The sequence below is a fragment of the Falco cherrug genome, chromosome 1 (assembly GCF_023634085.1).
Source record: "Falco cherrug isolate bFalChe1 chromosome 1, bFalChe1.pri, whole genome shotgun sequence".
Lineage (NCBI taxonomy): Eukaryota > Metazoa > Chordata > Aves > Falconiformes > Falconidae > Falco > Falco cherrug.
The window spans coordinates 69,396,522-69,415,844 of record NC_073697.1 but is presented as its reverse complement, the minus strand read 5'-3'; the positions used below and the strand labels follow the sequence as shown (position 1 = coordinate 69,415,844).

The 19,323-nt window shown below is 35.8% G+C and overlaps 1 protein-coding gene across 2 annotated transcripts in view; it reads left to right on the top strand.

Annotated features, from left to right (window-relative positions):
- The window catches only part of AIMP1 (aminoacyl tRNA synthetase complex interacting multifunctional protein 1), a 39,307-nt gene that overhangs the window by 17,101 nt on the left and 2,883 nt on the right, over window positions 1-19,323 (top strand). For both annotated transcript variants that reach the window (XM_027814936.2, XM_005445990.4), the window contains exons 2-6: window positions 4,003-4,136; window positions 4,861-4,974; window positions 7,206-7,361; window positions 10,350-10,561; window positions 14,760-14,928. In XM_027814936.2, the coding sequence (XP_027670737.1) occupies window positions 4,028-4,136; window positions 4,861-4,974; window positions 7,206-7,361; window positions 10,350-10,561; window positions 14,760-14,928 (760 nt within the window). In that variant the 5' untranslated portion in view covers window positions 4,003-4,027. The remainder of the gene's footprint in view (window positions 1-4,002; window positions 4,137-4,860; window positions 4,975-7,205; window positions 7,362-10,349; window positions 10,562-14,759; window positions 14,929-19,323) is intronic.

The window sequence follows — 19,323 nt, the reverse complement described above, 5'->3', positions numbered from 1 at the left end:
ATTTGAGACAAAACTTGGCAACTTTTTGTCTCATCACGTGCTCAGGTTTACTAACAAATGCACAAGTTTTGGTTGTGTTACGTTAAAGCCTGTGGGAAGGAATGAGACCAAAAAATAAGACGCCTATGACCTAGGAGAGCAGCATAAAATTATACTGAACTGAAAATGCTTAAATAAAGCTGCATCACTGTCATAGATGTACTCAGTGCATACATGGGTAATATGTTGGTCTGTAGGCAGTAAATCTTACTAAGCAGCCTGCAGGTTAGATACCATAGTTCGTAATCCTACTTTGTGTGTTGACATGAACAAAGCATTGCAAGAAGACTCTGAGAACTTGGAAGTACTGAGCCTTTTTAAATCTCCAGCTGGAAAAAAGGAATGCTTAGAGCTAATTATTTTAGGTTTTGGGAATCAGTTGGCTTCCAATTTCTGGTTTTGTTTTGTTTTTGTTTTTTTTTTTTTCAAAATGATTGCTTTCCCAATAGTGAAAAGTAATTGGTTCCATGTTTGGACTGTGAATAGATTCCAAAAACAGTTTTTAGGGTTTAAGTTTTAAACCTTGTCGTTATTTTTATGGGGGGGGGGGGGGGGGGGCGGTGTTGGCTTTTTCTTGCTTTTAGAAACAGAGAATATTAATATTGAAGAGTAAGCTACAGCAAGTTTTGTGGTTTTAGCATCTTCTTGGTGTGTTCATTTTTTCATCTGGATATATTCTAAGGTCAAAGCCAATGTTGATGGACCAGTATTTGAAAACACGTTGAAATTTTGGGGTAATTTGTAGTGTATGAGGAGTCTTGATTTATTGTAGAGTTTGCCACTTTGAGGACCCTTCCATAGTACATTTTCTTAAGAAATGAAGTAGAATAGTACCTTTTTATTTCCTGTGAGGGTACAGCAGCTTCTTAGAAGACCACAGGGGGCAGTGCTTTCTGTTTAAAAGAAGATAGGCAACTCTTAATCAGGAAGTAAAATGATGAGAAATTATACGATTTTTATGTGTTGATATGTAGCTTCATGAATAACTGCAGAACTTTTATCTTTAATTTGAAAATTGAGTTCCATTATAGTGGAGCAGTTTTGGAGTAGTTCCAAATGTCTTGCAGGTAGCAAAGGAGTCCTCAGAGGTCTGAGGTTAAAGTTTTTCTTAGCTGAGCAACCAGGTAACTTCAGGAGGTTACCCTTTTCAGAAGGTCTGAATATAGCTACTCCTTACTTGTTTTTCAGAACTGCTTTTTGTTTGAAGGGAAAGCAGCTTATTAGGCACAATTGTATGAAATTACTACTTTCAGTTGGCTTCTGGATCAATTTCTGGAAAACAGCTCAGAATTTATCTGTAATAAGATACGGTTCTGGTTTTAAGCTATAGTATTTCTGATTTTCTTACCCATTTTTAGGTCGTATATCACCAATAGGAATTGGTGTTATACAGTAGGGTGGGTTTTTTCCTGTATGGAGTGGGGAGGGTGTCAGGGTAATAGAAGGCAAGGAAAATAAGGGAGAGATTTTTCAAAAATCGTTTACTATAACCTTTGATTGTTGCAGTGCTGATATTTTTAATGTGTTTTGTGTTTATTATAAAGGGTAGATCTTTTTTAAAAAAATATGTGCCTTTTAGATACAATTTTATTACTGTGCTGTATGGGTTCCTATGCCTTTGCAGCAGTTAATTTCAGCCTGTTGGCTTTTTGTATTAGTATTGGAAATACCTATTCCTTTGTGTTATTGTTATAATACTTGGTTTACAGAAATTTATTTGACAAGTGGGAAGATGTCTACCCATTGTAATCATGTAACTTCATTTCCAGGTCTTCAGTTCATTAGCCAACTTGGCTAAAACCTATAGAATGTACCAGTTGTATTCACTTTGAAGTTTTAGTAGCATTTCTGTTGTTGTTGGCAAAGTTTCCACTGTTAGGATTGTGCTCCCCTGGGAGAATATGTAGCTTGCAAGAAATCTTACTGGTATGCAGACAGTAATACCCCAGGCTTTGTATTATGCTGTGTTGTGCCTTAATAGTTTTGTGTCTATTTCCATTTGACATCTAAATCAGTAACTTATTAGAATCACTGCTTTTCATTTAAAACCTTCTGTTTTCAGACTGCGCATGAAAACAAAATTATTTTCTTATTAGAAGAGATTAATTTGAATATTAAAATTACTTTAATTGTCCTAGAGAGATGATATTACTGCTCTTCTCTCCATGAGTTTGTTGTTTTTTTCTAAATGAAAAATCTGTTTGTGGGTGAGTGGAGGGTGTGATGGCAGTAATACTCTTGCATCTTTAAGCATAACAGTGTGTGTAGAACAGACTTTGATTGTATTAGATGGCAAGAAGGCAAGATGTTGGATCATTCATTGCTTTTGCAGGAGTAATATACCCCATGCATCATCTGGCTACTGTATCTCTCTCTGGCTTCATTAATTTTACTTTTAAGAACTTCTAATTACATTATTCTTGATTCATTGTCTTTTGTACTGTGTTGTGTCTCCCTGCCACCCCCCCCCCACCACCCCACCCCCCCAGTTTTTTTGTAGGTAATTATTGTGGAGAATTGAGTTATTTTAATAGAAGATCAGGTATCAAATGTAAGTTAATACTGAGAGTGAAGCAGAAGTGCTATGTTGGTACTGGCATGAGCACGATTGTATCTGTTCACCTTTCAGTTATTTCTAAACCTGTTTTGTCTTCAGCATGGCTTTTGTTGCAAATCCCAACAGCGAATATTCGTACATTAAAAACATTAGGAGGTCATTGTGTCAGAATAATCTTGCAATAATATAGGAGGTTTTCTGCAGTTTTGATATGAGAAAAGGCATTTTTGGGCTCTGATAAAGTTGTGGAGCCAGTGCATGCATCTGGGTTGTCATTGTCTTACCAATTGTTCCCTTTGTTGCAGTTGATGGGCAAATACATGGGAATTATATCACCGATGCTTGTGAAGATCTGCAAGGTGTTTTTTCTTCCTACCTATAATCAGTTTTCTTGGTATACAGATGAGGCAGCTGTTAGTACAGATCCTTTCTTCATCTAGACACTTAAGTGTGAGGGTGAAAGCATTATATGCTATGATATGAGTGACTGTAACTGTATTTTATCATTCTGTTGCTACTATTTGAGCTTTTATGGGTAGACACAAATGTTCCAGACACGAGCGTTTACATTTTGTTAGATTTCAAGAGATCAGGGATGTACAGAAGGCGTGCCTAGTTTCTGGAGCATTAGAGAAGCCCAGTAAAAGGAGCTGAATGTTCTAAAAGAAGGTTAGACAACATTTATTTGTACTCTTGCCTTTACTGATCTTCTGTGTTTCCTGCTGCTTTAATTTGTTACCTGTGTGCCTGGCCTTCCATTTTAGTGAAGCAAAATAAGACAATAGAAATTGGTGCTAAAATAACTCTGAAGGTGTAAACCTGCAATAAAAATTGTGTTAATCTGAGATGAGTAAAAATACTGATGAATTCTGATTAAAAGTAAAATACAAGTAAATTCTTAATGTAGGCACAACCACAACGTATGAAATATTCAGTATATTCTGAATTAATTCGTTGGAAAAGTTTGGAAGTGGGATGTTTCTATTTTCTTAGTCTCATTAAAATTCTTCTTACACATAATACATTTATCATCTAAAGCCAGGATATGGTGTTCTCCTGTCCAACCTTTTCCCTTTTTATTCCCCCCCACCCCACCCTCCCTTATTTATTCACAACTTTCTTTCTGAGAAGGTGGAATTTTTTCTGTTTCATGAAGGAAGAACATGTTTTCTGCAGCTGGGAAGAAAAGCAGTTTTTCTTCTAAAATATGTGAGAGCAGCTGTCAAACATCAGATTCTATTTGTTTCTTTTTGTTTGGGTTTGCGTTAGGAGGTGAGAGCCTAGCTTGTTCACTTAGCAAATTTTCTTATTGAGCAGCTGATTTTAGAGCCGCTTCAAGGCGTAAGAGATGGTAGCATTATTACACTATGAAGTCATTAATTTTAGACTTTCTGTTGTTTATATAGGTTTTCAGCCCGTTTCTTGGTAAAGATGGCAGCCAGCAACACAGTCCTGAACAGACTGGAGCAGAAGGGTGCAGAGGCTGATCAAGTTATTGAATACCTCAAGCAACAAGTTGCTCTGCTCAAGGAGAAAGCTAGTAAGGAATTATCTGTCTTACGATAAACTTGTTAACCAGATAGTTAACATTGAATGCTCATAGGAAGAAACAAGAACATTGGTGCTGTCAGCCTTTTAAGTGTGTTCCAAGTTCTTCAAGATAAAGCCTGTAATAGTAGCACTGCTTCTCTGTCTTGTGGTTTGTGGATTCTTTTGAAGCTGTTTATTCTAAAATAGAAAAGGCGTGAGTGAGGAAGGATTAAAGACATTATGGAAATTTGCTAGGACACGATTCCATTTTGGGGGGAGAAATGGAGTCAGGAAGAATATGAGACTATGCATTTACCTGAGTGTGTTACTACTTTTCCACCACTATGGGATTCTTCAAGAGCATCATACCTTCAACTTGGATATTTTGTACATATCTGTTAGTGATTTAACGTGCTCCATATTGCAAACATGTTTGAGCTTTTTCTAATAAGTTTCTTGGAATTTTTTCTTGTGAGTCTCTTTAGGGAAGTGAGAAGCTAGTATATTGAGAGGCAACTTGAGTACATAAGTATTATTGAAAAATAAATAAAAAATAATAGCCATTTCAACAAAAAGGGTTCCAAAACATTTCTGATGATCTGCTCCTTGAACATTTCCACTGTTTTGGTGGTTTGGTCACCATGTTTAATTTTCTTTAAAACAAAAGCTTTGTTTACCAAATGATGAATGCGAATTGTTGAAACCTGTTGTTTTTAATATAGTGTCAACTCTAGTCTTGCAGGCATCTCTCCGAGAAGAGAAGAAGCTCCGTGTGGAAAATGCTAAACTGAAGAAAGAAATTGAAGGGCTGAAACAGGAGCTGATACAGGCAGAAATTCGAAATGGAGGTGGGGGAAAAATTTCCTATCCTCATACAACATAAATATAGTTAGTTTTGGTCATATGTTGTGCTATCTTTATTTTTGACGTTTGTCTTACTGTATATTACTGTGGCATTTCTTAAAAATTCTGGATTTTCCTAGGTTCCATGCTTACGACATTCCAGTATTTTAGTAAGCTGAAAGCCTAACGGGTGCATATGCCAAATCTTAATCAGCCATTGGAACTGGTTCTTTGTATGTTTTTGTAAGTGCCTTTCATAATTAGGCCTGAATTTGACTGATTAAAATGGCTCCTTATAATACCTTAGAAACTGCTGAATGTCTTAACACTTCTTGATATTCTGAATATTTAATCTAGCATGACTGAAAATTCCCAATGGAAAATTCAACCGTAGTTCAAAGTACAGATGGGCCATGACTTATTAGAAAATCTGTGGTAATGTAAAATTAGAAACAATGTGTTTTGAATTTTTTATTTCATGTTTTAGTAAGACCAGACTTTCATTGCACTTTTTCCTTCTGTGAGAGGTTCAGCTCACACCATCATTATATAATTCAAATTAAAAAAAGAAAGAAGAAAAAACAAAACTGAAGTGTTTCAGATCCAGCATATTGTCTTTGAAACTATTTCCAAAGAAAGACTCTTCTGCCCTCAACAGCTATTACTGGTTTTACCCACGCTGTCAGTATTGTAAACTGGATGAGAGAGTATACAGTATAGCTGGCTGCTAGCTTTCAGTCGTACCGAATGTTTTACTGCTAAAACAACACATTCAGTCTTCAAAAGGACTAGCATTTTATAAATGCAGGGGATTCTTTTTCTCTTCTGGTCATGAGTAAAGTCCTTTCATGTACTAAACCAAACCATTAGTTTACATTTCTTCATTGTCTGTTAGTCTGCAGCAATTCTTGACGGGTATAGGATATTTCACAGGATCTCTGTTACGCTTGAGAGAAAAGTCTCAAGATGTATGATTTTTTCCAAGATGGGAAAGGACAAGGAAATTAACATTTAGCTTGACACGCATCTTCCTGTATTTAGCTGGTTTATCTGAAAGGTAGTAAGACAATATTCAGATCTTTTCTTTTGAAGTAAGTATGTTAGCTGTGATAGTATTAAGTAGTTGAGTACCGAAATTAGATGGACACAGAACATCAAAAAAATCATTTGAGTGATTTTTTTTGAAAAATCTGAGAAACAAAATCTTCCTACAACTAGCAAGCAAAACAGTAAGCAAGTGGTTGTTTGTACAAGATTATCTTAGATACATATGATTTTTAAAAGTTGTTTATAAAAACTTAATTTATGCAAATCACTTTAGAGCAGGAACAAACACAGTACAGTTCAGGAAGCGTAATAAATGTCTGAAGTGTAAAAAGAAGTGTGGATGCAGAATGGAGAACTGCATAGTAATGATGCTAAATGATTTGTCAAACTAATTAATCATAGAACAACTCGGGCTAAAAGGGACGTCGAAAGATCATCTGGCCTAACCTGTCTTGGGAAGAGGAGCCTAGATGACATTTAGTGCACTAACGATGCCTACCCAGTACAATGATTGGTAAAAAGCCTTAATGAAGTTATTGAAGAGCAGAATGTAGAAGTGATGTGATTAGGCTTTCACGTGGTAAGACTGATAGTGAGATGATGTCCAGTATTCTGTATCAGCAGTTTAAAAAGTAACATGAAGGTTAACATGGAGAAATTAGGGAAGGGAAGAATCAACAGATTGTTTTAGGGCTGCAGGTAGTTTCTTCAAATCTGATTATCAAGGCTCAATTTCTTTAGTTAATTGGAAAAGAGAGTCGAGGAATGATTGACTACAATATAAAAATCATTTTCTCTAGCACATTATGGAATAGTTTCCAGTACGACAAGAGCTAGTAGCTAGAAACTGAAACTAGACAAATGCAAAGGAGAAATAAGGAGTTACTAGCAAAGATAACTAGATTTTGAAATAAACTACAAAAAGAGATGGTGTTTGTTTATGTTACGTTTTATTTAGCACTTTCATTTAAAAATTTATAGTCAAAGGCATTTTTCTTAATTGATCAGAATAATCATATGTAGGTTGAATTCTGAAATGTGTTTTATAGTGTTGTGCTTCATTACTCAACAGTTGTGGTTTAGGTATTTAAAGCAAAATTTTTAGTTCTCTCCACTTTTATTTGGAAACTTAAAACATAAGTGTTCAACGTTCTTGTACCCCTTCTAACTTTTGTGGGTTTGATTTTAGTAAAACAGATTGCAGTTCCTCCTGGTGCAGCTGTTTCTACAACTTCATTTAGAGATGATGTTCCCCCACCTACGGCAATCACATCATCTGGTTCCAAAGATCAAATTAAAGGTGAAGATGAAGAAAAGAAAAAGAAGGAAAAAGTAGAAAAAAAAGGTACTTTAGTTTTCTTAGCTGTGATAGACAGTTAAGGTATTTAATTTATGCAAGTGCTTTTATGTCAGTTTGGGCACACAAAAGATCAGTTCGTGCAGCTACAGTAGGAAGAGTCAAGTGCTAGTTCTTAAAATCTTGGAAGTACTTGAAGCTAATGAAGACCATCAAGTAAGCTACAGATTCTTACTTAAATGGGATACATACCAAATTTCTTTTAATGTCCCTGAACTTCCTTATTTTAAAAAATATAACTAAAAAAGCCCCAAGCCTGCTGCCTCGGAAAACCGACAACAGAATACACACAGAGAAAGGAGAAGAGGAAAAAGTAGAGGGGAGCGGGGAAGGAAGATGAGGACACAAAGTTCAGAGAAGTTTTTTTGGCAGACTGGATGGGTTTCTGTTCTGAGGCTTGTGTAGATTTTTTTTTTTATTATTGTTATTTTTTCGCCTTCCATGGAAACAGTGCAAGCAAAAGGAAAACACCAGCTCAGCAAAATACATTGCAAGCATTAGCAGCATAACATAATACTAAAGGAAGAGTGTTAAATCAGTTTTCTGCATCCTCTTAAGTATGCTGCCTTTTTTTTTTTTTTTTTTTTTTTTGGCGGGGGGGCGGTGTTCCTTGAAAGATTCTTACAGGCAGTGAAGTTCCATCAGAATTGATCAGATACATCCGTGTCAATGCTGGTGAAATTGTGTGGCTAAGAGGAAGTATTGGGTAAAGGACACAGGCAGATAGGTTTTGGCAACAGGGTGGAAATGTAGAGAATATATATATGTTTCCTGTGTATTGATTTCTGGTTAATAAACTTCTTTAACAGAAGACAAGACATGTCTGTTACATTTGCACAGAAGTACACCTGTCTATCTTGTGACTTAAACTCATGTTTTGTGTGACAGAATGATTGTAAATTATTAATTTGCTATTAATTGATTTGTACAGTTTTTCAAAATTTGGGTATTATGTGGGGTACTGTATCTCTTTGATTTTTCTCATGAGCTGTGTGCAGGCTTATAGGCTGTTTCATATTTTTTGATGTACTGTGGCCTTTGACATATCAATATTCCACAGAGTTGTAAATATAATAGCAGAGGCCACATGTCATATCAGGTAACTTAACTGTTTTATGCAAATATTCAGAAACTAGTAATAGAGGTAAGGAAAAATAAAACTTTACTGTATTTCCTCTCATCTTGTATAGATAGCTTAAATTTGGAAAGCAATCTATTTGACGTTTTCCTTTCAATGACTATATTTGGGAAAAGGTGAAATATGGCATTAATATTAAATAGTAGACCTGAACGCACTATTTCTGTGGAGTTCAACATCTACTGTACGTATACTATTTAACAATCAATGTGACCAATATGTAAAACTTGTTTTTTAGTCTTAAAATTTATGAAATTATGTAATATCTCAAATCCCTTTGCTTTCTGTCACCTATCTCATCTGTTTCCTCTATGGTCATTTACATATTCTTTGTTTCACTTCTTGCAAACTTAATCTGTGGTGCTTCTCTGGGCTGACTGACACTGGCCAGAAGAGTGCCGTTCTCTCTTTAGCCTGTGGCATTGAAATGGATGTTTTCTGTATGTCTGTATATATGCTATGTATACTTTATCTTCTCTTTTCCTTATTTGGTGACAGACTTCTCTCTGAAGTGTAATAGACAATGTGCTGGAAGCTGATTTTCTTGTTTTTTTGGCTCCAGGCTATTGTAGAGAAATGTCATTAAGTGGAGAGTAGTGAGGAATGATACCAAGAATAAAGACAGCAGGTCTTTTGAAATAGTCTTAGATGTTTAATATTAACTATTTTGACAGTATTTTTTCAGTTTCTCTTCAATTATTGTATATATGGCTGGTTTTATTAATCTAATTGTAATCTATTTACAATTAGGTTAATAAAACCTAGTCATAAATGCTTGAGATTTTTTATCATAATGAGCTGAAATATTTTTGAAGAGCTAATGCTTGTTCTGTTGAAGAGCTATGTTAAAAATATACTGCCTGTTTATTGAATGCATTATTTAATTCCAACCCTGTATGATAGCAATGGTAAATGAATCAAATTGCATGCTCCACTTTTCCTTTTTTGCTTCCTAAGGAAGGGATCTTAGCTTACATATTAATGAAAACTATCTTGAATGAAAAAATTCACAGAATATGCTTGTTTTAAGTAAGCACTTCTTAGATATCTCTCAATCTCTCAGAGGATGTAGTTGTTAAAAAATCTTGAATGTGTTTTAAACAGGACAGTCTTCTATACAAACTGGATCTAATAACTTGCTCATGCTGAAAAGATTATCTAAATAAACAGCTAAGTGTGGGGAATATTGCTTCACTGCAGTTTTATGCTATACAGTGCACATGGGTGGTGATAAACCCTTACATTGCCATGGATAAAGACTCTGTATCAGTGGAACCTCGTAAGCCATGAGCATTTTCACACACTGGTATGTTTGGGAGTGAAGAATGTTAGCTAAGGTCATCTTGAAGGGTTGCTTTGCAACTGTAACAGCATTGTCCACAGTCATCTGTTGCGCACTAGTAACCTGATGACTTGTGATTGTCTAGTTTCCCTTTGCTGATGAAACACCATCGCAAGACTTACTGGTAATTGCTAATTATTAAAACGGTACTATTAGGGTTATTGATGTGTCCTTTGGCAGAGTGTATATGTCACTTACATACAAGTTACTACACTTAAAGTTCAGGATGACTTCACTTTATAAATTATTTCCAAATATTTCCAGAAAATACCTCTGTCCTGAGGTGGTAATTACTTGGAGTAACAATCTAAATTGGAGACTGTATGATGATTCTCCATTGGAAACTAGTAATAGAGGTGCTAACTCTACTCTTCATTTGGGTTTTATGCTGTATTTGCACTTCTAAGATTGTAGCTCGCTTTTCCCTTGCAGTAGTCATATAGATTATTTATACTTTTAAAAATGTTCATTACATGAACTTAATTTTCTTTAATAGGTGAAAAGAAGGAGAAGAAACAGCAGCCAGCAACTGGAAGCGGTGATGCAAAACCTGTAGATGTTTCTTGTCTAGATCTTTGTGTTGGCTGCATTATTACTGCCAAAAAGCATCCAGATGCAGACACTCTGTATGTTGAAGAAGTTGATGTGGGTGAAGCAAGCCCTAGAACTGTTGTCAGTGGTTTAGTGAAACATGTTCCTCTGGATCAGGTATTGAAAAAGTTACTTACTGAGAGCTTTTCCTTTCCTAAAGTGTCTTTAAGACCTCAGTCTGTTTACTAGATGTGTTTTCATTCTGCTAAATGATTTTTACAGTCATGAAAACAAAAATAAAATGCAAATGGAAGTAATGCTTAGCAACATTTGCCAGTAAATGGAAAAGTACTGTTACCACAAATCAGTTTTTCTGCTTGCAGCTTCTACCCTGGGATCTTATTCTGACTCCTCTGTGATGCCATTGGTAGGCAGTGGACTCCTAAACCAAACAGATGTGACTCTTCCTATTAGGTTTTCTAGTATGTAGCAGGGAACCCATAGAAACTTTTTTGCTCTCATCCAGACTTTTGAAACCTTTGCCTTCCATCTCCCTTTACAACCTATTGAAGTGTTTGGTGTAGAGCAGAGCAAAGAGTATGTAAATTTAACTTGGCTGGCAGTGAGTGGCTTAACAGTGGAATACAAAATGCATGTTTTTACTTCCTTGTCTGGAGTACAGTCTGCCTCCATGCTTTTTTAATCGATACACTTCTGTATTTGACATGGTATACGTATGTCTGTGGAACAACCTAGGACTTAAAGATTACATTTTCCTTCACACTTCTAGAAGGTTAGTGGAAAGGAGGAATTGACTGAAGGCTGCTTCTTACATTCAAGAAAGCTGGGCAATTAAAATAATGTTGTATAGAGCAACTGCAAAATGGGTCATAAAAGAACTGATCTTGGTGTGGAAAAGCTACATTTTCTCCCATGCCTTTTCAATCCCTATTCATGTCCTTAACATGTCCTGTCCCTATGTTAAGACTGGAAATGTAGGAGTTGTGAATGTTGTTTTTAAGTTACAGAAAGTTACTGAACTGAAAAAAATGACTGAATCCAATAACTGTTCTTGCACTGATCACCTGATAGTGTCCAGTTACTGGATTTGCAGTGGGTAGAAATCAAAATTGCTCATTTTTAGCAGTCTACTCTCAAGAAAAAACATTTTAGAAGACTTTCTAAATAAATTGACAGACATGAAGTTCATAATAGAATGCAGGGGCAGTAACAGTCCTTTCACTTTAACTTTGCTTTCTGTCTGGCAAAAATAATCTAAAGTACGCATTAACAGAGAATTGGGTTTTGTTCTTGCACATTCTTCGGGAACAGTTAGTGTGTCTTGGTTTTGGCAAGTACTATTGGGCAGTAGATTCTCAGTCAAGTTTCCATATTTTTGTGGGTTTTGAGGTGTTCAAAAATGTGAAGGCCTGGCATGTAACTATGTTGTATATTTAAATAAAAATGTATATATATCAGATCAAGCACTATAGATGTAATTCATATATTCAACTATTTATGATAGAAGTGTTTGAGGCTGTAGTATTTGTATACTCTCATACTACTTTTGGTTAGGAAGCAGAACGTGTATCTTCATTAAAACTTCAGTATGCAGCGCAAGTTATCTCTGGGTGCAAAAACTTCTTACATGCCCACTTTATATATGGTACATTGTGTTTTTGCGCATCACTGGTAGTGAAGCCAACTCTGAAGTTGCACCCTCAAGTATCATGTATAGATAGATACGTGTGTCATCAGTCATAGGGATATGGAGCTGAAGCATGGAGTGGACCGTGCCGATGCTGAGCTCTTTCAGGAGCTGCTGGGGACAATTGGAGAACATTCTGAAATGTCAGCAGCAATTGATAGCTTTTTGCCACTGCATTTGCTTTTTTGAGGGGAATCTCTTGTGTGTTCCTAACATCAATACCTGTCTCAGGCAATCATTCTTGAAATTCAGACAATTCTCAAGTATTGCTTTTTTTACCTCCCGAAATTCCCTCTAACCTAGGACATCTTGATGTCAGTGATCAGAAGTGAAGGACAAGAATGGAGGGCATGTATCTTAAACTTAGCAGGAAGAAAAGAGGCCACCATCAGTCTCCAGAAACACTATCGTACAAGCATTCTTTCTGAGAGGGTGCATTACAGCTATATCTGTTAAAATATATAGTCTTATTTTTATAGCAGAAACTTTTTCTTGCTACTTAAATGGCTTCATCTTTTTTCTTTCTAGATCACGATTTAAGGGCTAATGTTGTTCACCCAGGAATTAACAAATGGTACTGCAATTCCAATTTCTTTTTTTTTTAGCTAGAAGGATAATTACATTCTTTATACATACTTTTGAGCTTCAGTTTGTGTATTCTGCAGGGAAAACGTTTCTATAAATCTTAAGGAACAGTGACTGCAGCAGTGACCCAAAACTTACTGATACATTCAGTGTAATGTAAGACACCTTTCTTACAGCAAAGATTGTTTTTCCTCTGCTTTGGTAGAGTTATGCTTCAAGGCTATATTAAATGCTACTGTTTCTTTTCAGATATGAAAAAAAATAGAAATATGTGTGTAACCAAGCTTGTGACTTGTAAATTGTGTTTTGCTGGCAAACTCAAGATCCAGAGGAGCATGTATAATTGAGAATGACTTTTTCTTGCTGTTGGCATTCCAACGCACTCTGGTTTTGAAGGCATCACCATGTTGGTTTTACTCGTTTTCACTCGCCATTGCAGTCTGTCACAGTATCTGATTTTGAGATACGGAAGGATGGTTAGTTGATAATCACTTATACAGGTAACGTCAAGAACTACCTAAGAAAAAGAGCAATTTAACACTTGTGCTGCAAGAATAAGGCCTTGGGTTTTCTGTATGGTAAACTTCAGGATTGCATTGTCTTTGTTTGAGTTTCTTTGCTTTATTTCTTCCCCCTCCCTTGCTTCATTCTACCAGTGTGTTGGGAAAATGCATTGTTTTATTTTGAATGTAAAGTAGCTGGGTGTCCAACCACAGAAACCGTAACAACTAATATTTTTGTTGAAACTAAATCAGTTTCTTACTAGTTGAGTTGTCAGTTTTGAAGTTCCTGGATTTCTGAAGCAAAAGGACTGGCTCTTTGGAATACCAGTGGAGGTTGTTACTGTTCTAAGGAGATAACATTTGGATTTCCTTTGCTTATTCTCAGCTTATTTATGTATCGGACACCTCCGGAGATACCAAAGCCTTATCAGTTCCCTGTAGACAGAGATTTGCTTTTCTTTGTTTCCATTTAAATGTAGAAATTTGCCCTGTTCTTAACCAGAATTTGCTTTACTGGATAGTAACGCATATGCAGAAGGAAACATGCACTTACTGTCTGTCTGTGTTACCTTCAGCTGCTTTTCAGTAACACCCTGCATTTCTGATAGAACTTTTCATGTAGTGGGAGTCGGGTTGTTTCTTCTTTTTTTTTTTTTTTTTTTTAATTTATTTTTGCCCAATCCTATCTATCTGTGAGGAAACTCCCCAATTTATTTCTATACTGACTTTAGAGAAACTAGATTTTCTTCTATTCCTCTAGTTTATGGGGTTACAGAGAATAGCCATCAGTAGAATTACTGGATCTGACTCTTTGTAGCTGACACATGTCAGGGTTTTATTATTTACTGTAAAAATACCTCTGAAGAGCAATGCAGGTAGAATGATACCCAAACATGAGACTCTTTGATGGTTCATAAACAATGTGGCTTTTTGCACTTATGTGTGAATACTGAGGGGTTTACTATTGCAATTGAAGCCCTGTTTTCTGCAAACATTACATAATAAAGTAAGTCACTTCTATTAAATTTTTAAATGTTAATTTTAAATATTTTTCAATTATTTAATATCAGTAGATATTAATTACATAACTTATAAAAATAATAAATGTTGAATTTTAAACAGTAATTAAAATTAGCACAACCATCTTTTTTTTAAAAAAAAAGAAAACCACTAAAAACTTTTGCATTGTTAGGAAGCATTTAATTAGGTCTAGTTGCTTACTTAAGGAATTGTAATTTACCTAAAGACAGTTTAAAAACTGAGCCATTTATAATAAAAAGGAAAGAAACTCCCAACCCTTGAAACGGTTTTTGGATTTCTGAATTGCACATTTTGTATTTCCCTGGTAAGTGTGTTACAATTCAGCATTTACTCCATTTTTCACTGGACAACTCTTAAGTGGTTTAAATGTTGTTTGTTACTGGTGTCCGGTTATTAAAGTTGTGCATCCGTTGCTGTGTGCTTCTCTCATCCATGTCAAGGTCTTTTCATTGTAATTCTGTTGTTATAACAAAATAATTGGAGTCCCCCAAAGCATGTGGCATTTAAGTACTCACATCCTTGTTTTCCTCCCACCAAGATGCAGAATCGGATGGCAGTACTACTCTGTAACTTGAAGCCTGCAAAGATGAGAGGAGTAGTATCTCAAGCAATGGTGATGTGTGCCAGCTCCCCAGAAAAAGTGGAAATTCTGGTTCCCCCAGCTGGGGCAGTACCTGGGGATAGGATCACTTTTGAAGGCTTTACTGGTAAGTAGATATTTGGGAAATTGGAGGAAATGGGTATGCCATGGTGACCTCAATGCTGAAGCAGATAAAACAGTATTTTAAAGTTGGCTGCCTTTTTTGTCGAGAATTTATGAATTGGTTATATTCAAACTTATTTATTATTAGCATGCCAAGATTGTGTAAATAAAGGACTAAAAATATCTAACCACCTGCCAAAACTTGGAAAATACAGGAAGTAGCTGTAACTTGAAAAAGTTGTATAGTACTTTAACATAGAATTAGCCACTTTCTCGATAAGTCTCAGTAAGTACTTCTGCTTTTGAAATGTATGGACAAACATATTTGCCTGTTGCAAGTTACAGTAAGCAAATCTAAAGCATCTTTCCCGATGTCTTTTCCCTCTGGTAAGGGATGAAGTAGTAAGTTCCTGATTCTAGCTTCTGGCCCTAATGAAAGTGTCAGAACTCGAGTTAGGCTTTCTTTTTTTTTTCCGAGGAGGAGGAAGGGATGGAGAGGACTGGAGGGGGGTGGAAATCTCCTATTTCTGAGAGAAACGTATAATATTCAAAATATCAGGGGTGTTTTGTTTGTCTGGGAGGAAATGACTTTTTGGGTATTCAAAGACAGACATTGGACTTCTTCTCACTTAATTAAATCAATAAATCTGTGGGTTTTTTTTTTTTTTCAGATTATAAGTAAGAAAATAATAAAATTTAAAATTTCTCAAAAGATAATTTTCATCCATTTTACCACTTCGGCCTTCCACTCATCTATGAAAATTATTAGTTTTCAGTCCTGCACAATGATAACTCAAAAAAAAAAAATCACAGATGTAACATGTTAGTGAATCTTTCCCTCCTACCCAAATGTTAGTTCATTATTCTCACAGGCTGAAAGGGATATGGTTGGATTCAACTTCTCTTGTTGCTCTCTTTCTTAGCGCTGTTATCTTGTTATCTTTATCATGGTTTTAAGTGTTTTTCATCAATAGGTGCTGGTTCATTAGGGTCCCATTAAGAAAGGTGCTCAGACTCTGTGAAGTGTCATTTAAAATGCTATTTCTTCGAGCTGATGCTGAAAAGAGAGAATAGTATAAATAATCTTAGATTGCACAGATGATGGGAACCCCAAGTTAGTGCAGCATCAGACAGGCTTCTGATCAACATGCAGCATGAGCTATGGACAGGGAGCGAAGAGATTAACTGGTTTTGGTCATTCAAGATATTGTATTTTCATATTCATTTTGACTGTCAGACAGAAAGGAGGCTTGCCTGAGAACTCGATGTTGCACTGTTGCGTAAAGGTGAAGACATGCAGGTGGCTTAGGCACTGGTACCACTGGGAGCTGCCTGCAGGCTTCTCTTAAAATCAGCTGGCTAGGTTTATCCTTTGCCCCAGGAATTCGTGCAGCACAAGACAAGTTCAGACCTACTCAGGTCAATTATGTGGACCACAGAGATGTTGATGAACAGTGGTCTTCTGGTCAGGATCACTGCATCACTTTACCTTAAGAAGTGGTCTAACTCCCAGTATTTCCCATATTGGCTGGAGTTCTCTGTGTGTGCATTTATCAACAAAATATTTGGGATGAATTTGTTGCTCCAAAGTTGACTTTCATGTCTGTAGAAGATGGTGTAGCTTTCTGTTTTCTACATATTAACCTTTTAAGCTATTGCACCTCTGAGAATTTCTAGCCATACAGCAGTGGTTTTATTTAGGAACCTCTTGGCAAGCTTTATGCTTAAACAAATTTGCATGAAATACCTTTCATAATTATATACTTATATGCATATATATAGATGTTTTTGGACTTCTCGTGATTGAAACTGATACTCTAAAGAAATACTATATTTTGGTTGGCGTATGATAAAGGAAGCAGTGGTCTAGGTGTTTTTAAACAGGAGGAAAGCTCAGCTTGCTGTGGTTTAATGGTGTGATTGAAAATACTTTAAAATAATACTGTGTTTAAGAAGGAAATCAGTCTTGAAGCATTTTTTCCAATTTTAGTTTTCTGTATTAAAAGTGTACCAAGCTTGCTAGTTGAGATACAGAGTTGGTAATCTGTGCAGAAATCTGAAAGGCTTCAGCAATTGCCTTGACTAAACTGTAGGAATACTCACTCATAACTTCAAATAGTTACCCACCTACCCATGATTAAAGAAAGACAGATTAAATGTTGGATGTGTGACCTCTGTTACATGTAATGGTATACTCATATTGCATTCTGTTGCTGTAGAATTGAATGTGCAACAGCTAGCATCAAGCTGTAGAGTAAACCCTTCCAGTGCGTAAGTCTGGTCATCTGGGTTTTATGAGAGGTGGGGGAGGTCTTTTTTGTTTGTTTTTGTCTGATGCAACCTTACTCCAAACTTACATCTCAATTAACTTCATATACCTGGTATTTGAAAACAATGTGAGAGTAGTAGTGCTAGTCTCTGTTTTAGCCAGCATATCTAGTTCTTGCCCATTGCTAATGATGTAAGTTTTCTGAAAGTAACTAAACTATTTGACTCCAGGGTTTTTACAGCAAAAAGGTTTTCCTGGAGCAAATCAGATATAGGAATATTGGTTTTAAAATTATTCCCAGCTGTTAAGGTATACAGGTAGTCTGTTGACGTTTTGATTCTTAAAAGTCAGAATAAGCTAAAGGTGATGTGAGAGTTGTACTAATTCTAAAGTTATGACCTGCAGTTTGAGAGACAAGGTTTCATATACTTACATACAAACTTTTGTCAGTTTCATTCTTGACATGGAGCTCTGTCAAGTGCCAAATGAAGGCTCTTACAGTCCCTTTGGAAAGAGTATATATCCAGGGCTATAGACTGTAGTCTGAAATGACTGCTGTTTCCTAATGTTTCATAAATAGCTGCTCAGAAAAATCGGTAGGTATGAGATTAAAGCTAATAATTCACTTTGAAAATATACGTAATGCTTAATAGTGCAAAGTGAGTGATGCATCTCCCAGTTATGTAAAACTTGAACAATTTTAAGACTTGTGATTTTGTTATTTTGAAGTGAGTAGGAGAAAGCAAGAAAAGCATTGATGGATGGAGACTTAAAAAATCCTTTTGACATCTGCTTCTGTAACAGTTTGTTGCATACTTGTCTTTTGCGTGTTGTCTTTGTAAGCAAAGATATTAATACTGTTCATATGTAGGCTTTTTTGTGTCCTTCAGGTTATTGGGTTTTTTAAAATCTCTTAGCTAGAGACTAAGATTGTTGCCACTTACCAACTTCTGGTGGGTTTGGTTCCCTGACTCCCCTCCTCACCTAGTTCCTTTTTCATGTTTGGGGGGTGTTTGGTTTGGTGTGTTTTTTCTTTTTTTTTCTTTTTTTTTCCTCCTGAGGGAGGGAAATTCATTGGGAGACTAGAAAACTGTTTCCCAATTTTTAATGGTGTTGTAAATTTGTATCTTCTACTTACTGTTTTTCTGTTCAAGTCTTAGGTGCTTCTTAGCTGCTGTTTACTCAAAGGCAATGTGGCACTTGACTGATACTGTTATCAGGAGGATAGAATCCTTGCTATGTCAGTTGTTATTTAATTTCAGTGCTTAATTGTAAGCATTTATATTCTGATCTAATTTTATTCTCTTTTAAAGAGTAGTTTTAAAGCATAAAGATTCAGTATGAGTCCTTGAAATCAAAATAGAAAGGACAGCTGGGTCTTATTTTAGTTTGAAGTATGAAAGCCTATGAAGCAACAGAAGCAACAATAAAGCAACTCTAAAATGCACACAGCTGTTTATCAGGCAGCTTGGAATCAAGTTATTTTTAAGCCTTCTCTTTCCACCATATGAAATATTCATGAGTTGCAGGCTAATTTTCCTTGGTCATTTTAGTCAAAGTAAACAAATGGTATCTTGATTCAAAGCAATTGAACATTATTTTTTTTTCTCCTGCAGAAACATGAGAGTTTCCCTAGAACCATCTTGAGTGTTACAGAGGAGTGATTTGATAAGGAATGCTGTTTGTCTGGAAGAGTGTTATTTTTTGTTTGGTTATTTGGTGTCATTGCCCTTAGGGGAACTTTAATACTGTTTTATCCTCCAGTACTTGAATCTTCAAAATCTGTTGGGACATTTATGTATTAAGAACTTTACAAACTTTCTAATTTTCCGTTGAAAGGGTCTGATTTATAAGCCATAAAAAATTTCTCCATTGCATGTCTATACCTTCATATACTATATACTCTCATATGCTATCCCTCATATATAGTAATTGCCATAAGACAGCAATAATTGTTGGAGTTTTCACAGCCAACTGTGAAATTTTCTTTCTAATTGCAATATATTTGACACTGACAAAACTCTGCCATGCAGAAATACCACAGTAACAAATCGGTTATTTAAGTTACATAAATAAATAATTATTCTGGTCCAAGAATCCCTGGCAGTTCAGTTAATAACTATCCATTTA